At 40.4% G+C, this 11,694-nt stretch overlaps 1 protein-coding gene across 2 annotated transcripts in view; it reads right to left on the bottom strand.

Moving 5' to 3' along the window:
• Positions 1-1,692: 1,692 nt before the first annotated feature.
• Positions 1,693-11,694, bottom strand: part of LOC132824788 (aldo-keto reductase family 1 member B1-like) — a 59,581-nt gene continuing 49,579 nt past the window's right edge. For both annotated transcript variants that reach the window (XM_060839529.1, XM_060839530.1), the window contains one exon: positions 1,693-1,793. In XM_060839529.1, the coding sequence (XP_060695512.1) occupies positions 1,760-1,793 (34 nt within the window). In that variant the 3' untranslated portion in view covers positions 1,693-1,759. The remainder of the gene's footprint in view (positions 1,794-11,694) is intronic.

The following is an 11,694-nucleotide window of genomic DNA, read 5'->3' as shown; positions in this document are numbered from 1 at the left end:
ATAATATCATTTTCCAAGCCACAACCCTCAGCACATTTGAATTAATAAGTAATTATTTTCAGTGGCCAAAGCCCATGGCAAATTTGAAATTGAAGGTCACAAAGTCTGCAATAGAGTCAGACTCGGTTCAGAAGACACCAGAGATGTTGGAGAGACTCAGAGACAGAGTGTAGATTGCATGCCCCAAGTCAAACCTGGAAACAAGTATCAGTATATGCCAGTAAAGTTGCTGCCTCTGCTTTACGAAATACTTTGTCAAGAGAAATACGCACCAGATTGTGCTTTAACCATTCAGGCACCAGACAATGGGACTTGAGTAAAATTATAATTCAAAACGTACACAAGCAATGGCCTATTCCATTGAGAGCTAAGAACTAAATGGCTCTCATCAAGGATACAGAAGCAGTCAGTATCGTTGCATGGAGCACATCAAGGTGCCCTGGACTGCTTGAATTCAGAAACTTTCATGAAGCTGTCAGCTATCTCAAACATCCATGAAAAGTCCAAGTGGAGGTCAAATGCAAACAATAGAAGGAGCATGAGGAAATCCAAACATCCTACCCAATTCCTCTTCAAACCCCACATGTGTGAGGATGCGTAGATCCTACATTTCACTTTGAGCTATCTCAGCACCCAGAGTAGAAAACAGTCAGGTTCTGCTGATCTAATGTCAGGAAAATCCAGTAACCATTGGACAGAAGTGCTTATTTTGTGCGACTGACTGTGTCATTGGAGTGATTTGTGAGTTTAATCCCTATGTCTGTCCCTGGGAATTTCCCTCAAAGGTGGGAATAGATCAGGTATCTCTTTAAAATGTGACCCTTCCCTAATTTTCAGCCCGGTGCCACTTACACCATCTGGGCCAGCAAAATTAAGCCCACAGCCTTTGGTTCTTGTCAAAACCTTGCTCTCCAGCCAATATCTCCATCACTTTGAAACTGAATCAGTCTATTCTTCAAGTTCCAAAACTGATCAAGTGCTCCATAATACCCTATTAGATTCCATATTAGATTCAGGCATAAACTGTATTTCTTTCCACAAATGCTGCCTGACCAGCTGAGTCTTTCTAGCAGTTCCTATTTCTATATTATGACCATTTAGTTATCCAATATTCAAAGATTAGAAGAATCCTGACTTATTATAACTAATTTTTAACTTAATTATTCTGTCCATTAAGGTGCAATATGGAATTGGTTTCTGCCTTGACACAATGACAAAGCTCTGCTCAATGTAATGCTGTCTTGGGGCCAATAATAAGTTTATTTGAATCTTTGTCCTTCATATTTATTATTGGGCTTATAAGTGATAAACAAAGACATATAACACAAATCAAGAAGATTGCTGTGCTTCACAAATTAGAACAGAAGGTCAATGCTCCAAGCTGATGTCACCAGCAGGAATTTCACCCTCCAACCATGACACCAGGAAATTGTGAGCTATGTGACTGCAATTCCCAGAATTGCAGAGCAACACAATGAGGCACCCAAGCAGAATTGCAACATTACATTCTAAAATGTTTGTCTGCATTATGAACATAATAAGAACAAGTAACTTCTAAAATATATCAAAGTACAGTTACAGAGGTGCAATATCTGTGTTGTTCACCATGGATGTAAATCATGCTAGTATACAGTTTTTTAAAAATGGAGGATTTCCGATCCCTAGTAATTAATTCTGATGTTTACGTCTATAAATAGAGAAGCCACAAATTTTCAAACACGTGACCAGGACGTTCCACTTGAAGAACACGTTTAAAAGTTTATTTGAACGGGTAGTCCTTGTGATTAATACACCTAAAATATAAAGAGAATAAAGTTAGAGATATTTCTAATAATTCAAGAGGCATTATAAGAATTCCTCATACCGAATGGATTTTACTTGCAGTGAATGAACAATACATTTGAACAGCTTCTCAAAATTTTTGATGGATTAATTGGCTTAGTGATAGGAGACAGATTGAATCTAGAAGGCTGTTTACATTACTGGAGGCTGGTGTGTAGTGGCATACTATAGGGATCAGTGATGACCCCTTTTTGTTTGTAATATGCATAAATATAGATGGGAATGCGGGATGGGTGATAGTTTACAACTGACACAAAGATTGGCCAGGTGGTTGACGGTGAGGAAGGTGTTTTAGATTAGATTAGACTTACAGTGTGGAAACAGGCCCTTCGGCCCAACAAGTCCACACCGACCCGCCGAAGCGAAACCCACCCACACCCTTACATTTACCCCTTACCTAACACTAGGGGCAATTTAGCATGGCCAATTCACCTGACCCGCACATCTTTGGACTGTGGGAGGAAACCGGAGCACCCGGAGGAAACCCACGCAGACACGGGGAGAACGTGCAAACTCCACACAGTCAGTCGCCTGAGTCGGGAACTGAACCCGGGTCTCAGGCGCTGTGAGGCAGAAGTGCTAACCACTGTGCCACCGTGCCGCCCACGGTGTTATGTTGCAGAAGTATATAAATGGATTGGTGAGACAGGCAGAACAGTGTCAACTGGAATTTAACCCTGATAAATGTGAGGAGATGCAATTTGGAAAAGGGAACAAGACAATCAAGTACTCAATGAATGGCAAGATACTAGGAACGTCAGAAAAACACAGGAATCAGAGTGCAACTGTCATACAGCAGGATATTGTCTGGGATTGAGCATTTCAATTTTGAAGAGAAGATGGATAAGCCTGGATTGTTTTCTCTGGAGTAGAGTACATTGCCTGGGGACCTTATAAAGATGTCTAATACTTTGAGGGGCATATAGAGGGTGAATAGAAATCAGCTGTTCCCCTTAGTTGAAGAGTCATTAACAAGGGGACATAAATTTAAAGTGAAAGGCAACAGGTTTAGATGGGATCTAGAAAAACGCTTTCATCCAGAATTTGTGGGGGGCCGAGACCACAATGCCTGGGAGGGTAGTTGAAGCAAGAAATCTCACAACCTTTAATAGGTACTTGGTTGAACACTTTAAGCGTCATAACATTCAAAGCAATGGGCTTAGTGCAGGAAGTGAGACCAGTACAGGTAGAAGTATATTTTGCCAATACAGGCTGACTACATTGGACAAACAGGCAGAAAACTCGCCACCAGAATACAGGAACATCAACTAGTCACAAAACGACATGACCCACTCTCACTAGTATCCTTATATACGAATGAGGAAGGACACCACTTCAACTGGGACAACACATCCATCCTAGGTCCAATCAAACAGAGACATGCAGGGGAATTCCTAGAAGCATGGCATTCCAACCGGAACTCTATCAACAAACATAATGACTGGGATCCCACTTACCACCACTTGAGAAAAAGAATGGGAAATGACCATACCATAGGAAATGACATTGTCAACCCAAGGAAACCCAGACATTTAAATAGAAAGTGGGCTACACCACCAGTGCTTCATTCGGAGGCTCACTGAAGACGTTACCTAGTTGGGTGATGAAACATCTGAGAATGAACCTTCCAACTACATCCAGAACCTCACCTTGAGCTACAAGTCTTCTCAAAACTTGCTCACAATGAAGTTTCTTTAAGGGCAGCACTGAACCAGGAGGTGGCAGTTATTGACAATAACAATTCATTAAGTGAAATAAAGGTAAATAGAGAACAGCAGAAAGAAAAATAGAAAAACATTTCATTCCTTCAGATCTTCAACAGTGAACAATCTGGAGGGATGAAACTCTCTGTATACGTTAAGTTTTATTCCTATAGAGAGATTGCTTAACAATGGCTAAGATTTATCACACAAGGATACTTATACAAAAATAGACATATTTAACAATTTCAGATCATGTTAGCACATATACGTAAGTGCAGCAACTTCACACAATGTCTTTGAACAATTAAGTTTCCTGGCAAAAATCGATGTGCACGTGTAGTTACCAAAAGTTTTTTTGTTGATCTTCACCATTATGTTTACTGTAAAATCCAGCCCATTGTTAGAATAATAACTCCACTTCCCATCTTTAAATTGATAGATACATTTATACCTCCTTTCCATCAAAGGGAAGTTTTGACTGAACCATGCACATATGGTCATCCCAGAATACCTTTTAGTATACTTAGTTTACTGACTTCAATTGCAGCAGTAACAAACATTAAGATTTTTTTTTAGAAAATAAGAACTGATTTTAAAAAAATGGGGAAGACTATTCTGTTCTTCAAACTGTTCTGCCATTAAATTACATCATGGTTAATTAATATGTAAGGGCTCAAAGCTATAGGTGCTCGATTATAGATAGAGGACTGCTTAACATAGGAAGAGTAGAGATAGTTGGAACATTTTTAAGTTGGCCAGATGCCATCAGTGGACTGCTGCAATGATCAGGAGAAAGTGAGGACTGCAGATCCTGATGAAGGGCTCCTGTCCGAAATGTCGATTTTCCTGTTCCTCAGATGCTTCCTGACCTGCTGTGCTTTTCCAGCACCATTCTATCTTGTCTCTGCTGCAATGGTCAGTTCTGAGGACAGGTCACCTGACCTGAATGGCAAATTCTGATTTCTATCCACAGATGCTGCCAGACCTGTTAAGCTTTTCCAGCAATTTGTGTTTTGGTTTCTGATGAGCTCTATGCTTCAGCTATGAACAATCCTTACAAGTTACTTTAAAGAAACTTATTTCATGGAATCACTTGCAAGGCCGATATCTGTCCCTATTTACTTGGAGTTGGTGGTGGAGAGCCCCCTTACTGAAGCAAAAAAATCCATTTGTAAATGCTTGCTCTGGCATAGATGTAAAGGTGGTTCAGTTTGTAGCTTTCCTGTGCTACTGTGGTAGGGTAAATCACTGGGCTCAGCAGCCAGTCAAGTCACAGGTGCTGAAGCTATCAGTTGGAAAGAACAGCTGGGGAACCTGAGATTACCAAAGAGCACATCATGGTAGTTCCATGAGAATTTGGCACACACTTTAATGATCCTCTGATGCTGGTCATATACTAAAGGCATGAAATTATTTCTGGTTGACTGATTATTTCAAGTGCTTTTGAAACCAAAAAGTGCCAAATTCCAACCCTTACATAAAGTCATTAAGTTTAGATCAGTGCAAGTTTTTTTTTAGGACTAGATTCTGTTCAGTGAGGAAACAGGCTCTTCGGCCCAGCCAGCCCACACTAACCCTCCGAACAGAAACCCACCCAGACCCATTTCTCTCTGACTAATGGACCTAACACTATGGGGCAATTTAGCATGGCCAATTCACCTGGCCTGCAGGTCTTTGTCATTGTGGGAGGAAACCAGAGCACCCGGAGGTGTGCAAACTCCACACAGATAGTCACCCGAGGTTGGAATCGAACCTGGGACCCTGGTGCTATGAGGCAGCAGTGCTAACCGCTGAGCCACTTTTCATGCAGCTGAGATCAGGCTTGCAGTTTCACCTTTTATATTGCATCCATTAGGTCAGTGTCAGCCTTAGATGCCTTCTCAATGTACATTCACCTGCTTCAAGCTGCCAGTGTTACAGACAAGAGCACACAACTCACTCACTAGTTGTCTTGTGCCAGATCTATGGAGATTGCCTATTATATTTGCAATCTGCCCTGAAGGCTCAGAGGTGGGCAAGATCACATTAGGTGAGGTGAGATGGGGCAAAAGTCATGCATCGCGATGAGGCAAACTTCTGTTCCTCAAATGTATTCATTAGCTTTCTTAGGTAAGCCAAGGATGGGTCATTCTCACTGAGATTTTGTTATTGAACATATTGAAGTATTTTTGTAAAGGCTTCCTGTTGTTTATGTATTTAACCTATCGCACAGTCATAGAAACAGACCCTTTGGTCCAAGTCATCCAAGCCAACCAGATATGCTAAATTAGTCTAGTCCCATTGGCCAGCATTTGACCTGTATCCCTCCAAACCCTTCCTATTCATACACCCATCCAGATGCTTTTAAATGTTATTGTACTGGCCTCCACCACTTCCACTGGTAGATCAGTCTGTACTTGCCACCACCCTCTGCGTGAAAAAGTTGCCTCATATCCCTTTTAAATCTTTCTCCTCTCACCTTAAAACTATGCCCTCTAGTTTTGGATTCCACTACGCTGGGGAAAAGACCTTTGTTCTTCATCCTATATATTTGCCTCATGATTTTATATATGTCTATAAGCTGACCCCACAGTCTCCAATGCTTCAGGGACAACAGTCCCAGCCATTTCAGCATCTCCCAATAGGTTAAACCCTCCAACCCTGGCAACATCCTTGTAAATCTTTTCAGAACCCTTTCAAGTTTCACAACATCCTTCCTTATATCAGAGACACCAGAACTGAACACTGTATTCCAAAAGTAGCCAAACCAATTTCCTGTACAGCCACAACCTGACCTCCCAACTTCTTTACTTAATGCACTGACCAATGCCTTCTTCAGTATTCCATCTACCTGTGACTCCACTTTCAAAGAACTATGAATCTGCACTCCAAGGTCTCTGTTCAGGAACACTCACCAGGACCTTATCATTAAGTGTACAAATCCTACCCTGATTTGCCTTTCCAAAATGTTGCACCTCACATTTATATAAAATAAACTTCGTCAGCCACTCCTTGGCCCACTGGCCCATTTGAACACGATCCCATTATACGTGGTCACGTTCTTGACTAATCTTGGTATCAACTGCAAACTTACTAACCATACCTCCTATGTTCCCATACATTTACAAGTATCCCCTGCTATCCAAAAGTAAAGCATTCCAAGGAAAGTTTTCATAAACCAAAAGTGGCGTAAAGCGTAGGTGTTTCATTTATATGGGAAAAATTTTGCCATTTTCTGTAAAAGAGAACATCCTCTTCTGATTCACAAAAACAGTTCCTAATGTAGGTATTTTATAAAAGTGAAGTGCTTAAAATGAACATTCAAAAAAGTAGGGGATTCCTGCATTTAAATGACAAAAAGGAGATGACCCAGCACTAATCCTTGTGGCATGCTGCTGGGCAGAGGCCTCCAGTCTGAAAAGCAACCCTCAACCATCACCCTCCATCTCCTCCTTCGAGTCAGTTCTGCATCCAAATTGCTAATTCTCGCTGTATTCCATGTGAGCTAACCTTGCTAATCAATCTACCAGGTAGAACCTTGTCAAATGACTCACTGAAGTCCGTACAGATCACATCCATAGCTCCGCATTCATCGATCCTCTTTGTTACTTCTTCAAAAGATTCCATCAAGTCAGTGAGACATGGTTTCGCATGCAGAAAGCCACTTTGATTATCTCTAATCACTCCTTGCCTTTCCAATTACTTGTAAATCATGTCCCTCAGCGTCCCCTCCAACAACTTGCCCACCACTGGTGTCAGGCTCACCAGTCCATAGTTCCCTGGCTTTTCCTTACCACCTTTCTTAAATAGTGATACCATATTAGCCAACGCCCAGTCTTCCAGCACCTCACCTGTGGCTATTCATAATACAAATATCTTAGTAAGGGGCCCACTAATCACTTCTGTTGCTTCCTGAAAAGTTCTAGGGTAAACCTGATCAGGTCACAGAGATTTATCCTCCTTTATGCTCTTTAAGATGTCCAGCACCACCTCCTCTGTAATAGCTACATCATTCAAGATGTCGTTACTTATTTCCGAAGTTCTCTAGTTTCCAAATCCTTCTCCAAAGTAATCACTGATACAAAATACTCATTCAATTTCTCCCCATCTACAGCAGCTCAACACACAGATGGCCTTGTTGATCTTTAAAGGGCTTTATTTTCACCCTGGTTACCCTTTTGTCCTTCACATATTTGTATAATTCCATTGGAATCTCCTTAACCCTATTTGCCAAAGCTATCTCATGTTACCTTTTTGCCCTCCTGATTTTCCTCTTAAGTATACTCCTATTGCCTTTCTAATCTTCAAGGGATTCAGTTGATCCTCGGTGTCAACACCTGACATTTGCTTCCTTCTTTTTCTTGACCAAAAGCTCAACCTCAGTCACTTTCGCCATCCAGCATTCCCTATAACTACCTGCCTTGCCTTTCATCCCAACATGAACATACAGTCTCTGGCCTCTTGTTACTTTATTTTTGCAGGCTTTCCACTTCCCAGCTGTCCCAGTTTTCAGCAACTCTTTCCTCATTCTGTGCGATTATTATTGTTTCTATGTAAGTTTCTTTTCAACTTGTGGATGTTAGTTTCAACCTTAAATCACATTTAACCAAATTACAATCACTGTTTTTATAAATTAAAAGAAACACAAGGTCTAAAACAGCTTCTTCTCTAGCTCATTCCACAGTTGATTGTTCCTGAATCTATCTTGACAGTGCTCTACATCATCATCCAGACTACCTTTCATGATCAGCCTACGCAAAGATTCAAATACTTTATAATGATTACATTTAGTCACTTGGTAGTGAAGAACTTGCCTATTGATGACAAAAGAAAAGAGACATGCCATCTATACTTTTCATCTATTATTATTAAAATTCTAGGAGTAGCTTGAATACGAATGGCTTGTGTTTCAAGACTGAAAGATGTGCCTATCTGTCTGATGGAAGTGACAAACAATTGAACAATAATCAAGAAGCTCAATTACCCTTATTTAACCCTATGTTTTTGCAATGTTTTTTGGCTGAGAGTCACTGACATGATCCAGACCAACAGTACAAACCAGTCCAGGAATTTCCAGTCGCAAATGAGGTGAGCAGTGGTTTTCTATTGGGATAGCCAGAACCAGACTGAACCATGATGCAAGTTACAGGTAAAACAAGTTATATTCAGCGTCCTCGCGAGCCCAAATGCCGTTTGCCAGCCCTGATAGGGTTGATTGGAACCAGGATACCCACTGGCGGCGGAACCTACCTCATGTACCTACCCGTTGACCAATGCTGGACAACCTTTTCCCGAGGGGATCCTGAAAATGGAGACAGGCAGGCTCCAGCATTTCACCTTTGAGACTGGCAACAGGGGCAAATGCCTGGCCCTTGCTTTAACTGTTTAAATGTGGCCAATGGGGAGTAATGTGTCTTTAACATTACCTCGGAGCTGACGTTGGGAATCAACAGGCTTTCACCCTATCAAAAGGAAAATCTACTAATATACACTGACTCTTCATTGTGCTTTTAATATGATCCACAATTTTGGAGCCTTGTGGGAACATTGAAGATTTTTAACTCCCAAGGGGGGGCAGCATTATAATAATGCTATTTTGTCCAATCAATCTGACAGTTATCAAGATATCTGGCTCATGCTGATGAAACTGATACTATTTCTAAAGTAATAGGCAAGTATATGCAGCTGCCAAACAAGGCTGCCATACGCCCCAAACTTCTAATCCCATTGAGTCACCAACAAAACCCGTTTAGACACAGTACATGGATTGGTATGCCAGAGCTGGGTAAGATGCAAAAATCGTGGGGGAGTGATACCAGTTCTGTTCTGTGCCAATTCACAATGTAAAGGTTGATTTCTCCAATGCTTACTGACTGTAATCATATGGATTTAGTGTTTGGATTGTTTTCAATATGGTTTTGAAATTTGGAAGTAATTTGTAAATTTCCATTTCTGAAATAATTACTGGCACTTTATACTACAATATACTACTGACTGAATTATCAAGTGATTTGATTTCATACTTGGACGCTCAGCCTAAATATCTTTACTTTGTGTATGGAGCTTGTAAGAATGCACACTAGTTGATTTGATTTATTTTTGGATTGGGCTGTTGGACCTAAGAAGGAGTGTCTGGCTGAGCTATTATCTTCACGTAGATATTTAATACTGAACAGTGATGGTTTATAATTTTAAGATTGTACCAATATCTAAATTCTAGGGTTAGCTCAATATTAGAAAAAATTCAGTGTGGTTTGAAAGCTTTGTGTTACATTACCATAATTTGGGAACAGCATTGCCCTCCAGCCTATATTCACTACCAACTTTTCTGCTCAAAATCACCATCAGGTTTCTACAGTTAATTCTATGTACCGTTAACTAAAGCTGTAGATCGAACCATTTCATTGGGCACAAGGTTAATATTTTTTGTTAAAAAAGAGAATGCAATATATTGCAGAACTAATCTTAGTTTTAGATAGTATAGATTTTTTTTAGTGGCAAAACTTCAAAAAGTACTACATCCCAGCAAAGCTGAATTCATAAAAATAGGTTGGCTTAATTCACCCATGTCTGCGCTTTTACATATAAAACAAGAATATAATGGGGAGGAAGGGAGTCTCGAGTGCATAATTTAAAATGAATGAGCTTTTTGCCATTATGGACAATATATTTACTCCAGTGGGCTATTTGAGTTTGACTAATTTGAGAATTATTTGTTTCAAAATTGCTCTTAGGGTTTCTAGCCTGCTGAAGAGCACAAACTATGGCCTCAACTAAGGTACCTCCGGCAATACTCAGACCAGAATATGGGTGACCTCTACGAGATTAGTTTGTGTTACTTCTTTGCTGCTGCCTATTTTAATTGAATATATGTATATTGTATATACTTATACACAAGGAGGGAATGGCTTATACTTTATTACAATGGACACTTCACGGTCTCCAACCTTGCAAGGGGGGAGATGATTAAGATCGAACTTGACCTGCTGTGTGGACTTGCCATTGCCAGCATTCGTGCACAAGAAGGGACAGTTTACCTGTGCGATCCTGCACAAACAGAGACTGTGTACCAACTATGCCTGGAAGATGCTCTTGTGTGTGTTAAAAGACTGAATGTTGCCAAGAATAACTTTTACCATGGTCAACTGCATAAAAATTAACAGTTCATTTACAGAACAAGTCTAAATGGTCTTTACCATGTAAAGGTGTTGTGTGCCAGTTTGATTACATTTGTACTATGGGCATCCCTGATAAGCCTTATCCTCTTTCAGATAGACCACGGAGTAAAAGAGACAAAGGGGGGGTGCTTTTAGAAACCCATAATAAAATCTTTGGAGAGGATGAAGTAATTTGTTACGCCCTTACTTCAGTAAGAGACTCACTGACCCCTTTTATCCTTCCAAATCCTAACATGGGGGGTATGGAATAGTACTAAAGTATTTACAGGACATAATATCTTTCAGTTATTACCTATCCACCTGTTACTTGTTTATGAACCTCCTCCAATAAATCCGCAATATCCTATCCAAATTACTACAAGGGTAAGGAATGGCAGTGCGCTTACGTAAGAGTGCCTACATGTTTTTTCCTGTGCTATGATTAAATGTATTAGTCGCCACTGCTTTTCTGAAGGACCTTGCATCTCATTTGTACGCCTTAACGAAAAATGCATTCTTATTATCACTGGAATTCAAACTCTATGTGGGAGTGGGTAACAACACCCACCTTCATTATGATACCCCTAACGGCACTAATATTTTCCCAGTTATTGTAGGGGAAGAACCATTTTTGGATGTTGACCATGTTTCTTACCAAGAAACTCACCTCATTAGTACTGCATGATTTTCACCCTCAGCACCCAGGGCCAAATAATGTAATCAAGGATTATCCACATAACCCAGGAAGTCACTAAAATAGGCCTGCATCTTACTCCTCTATTGCCTATGCTAAACCTGAATATATTTTTTTCAGTTATAATAAGGCAACTACCTTGTCCTGAATAGAGCAAGTTGTCCTCAAGCCGTAGCTTGGACATTATTTCCAACTCCTGTTCCCTGTCCAATTACAAGGCAATGAAATTATAATTCCCCTTTTAAACATGCAGTTTCTCTTGACTTCTGTGCAGAATGAAAGAACCCAAAGGCCATATCAAGAAGTAAAACACACTTAT

The sequence above is a fragment of the Hemiscyllium ocellatum genome, chromosome 19, assembly GCF_020745735.1.
Source record: "Hemiscyllium ocellatum isolate sHemOce1 chromosome 19, sHemOce1.pat.X.cur, whole genome shotgun sequence".
Lineage (NCBI taxonomy): Eukaryota > Metazoa > Chordata > Chondrichthyes > Orectolobiformes > Hemiscylliidae > Hemiscyllium > Hemiscyllium ocellatum.
The sequence above is the reverse complement of the archived record's forward strand: the minus strand, read 5'-3'. Positions and strand labels throughout refer to the sequence as shown.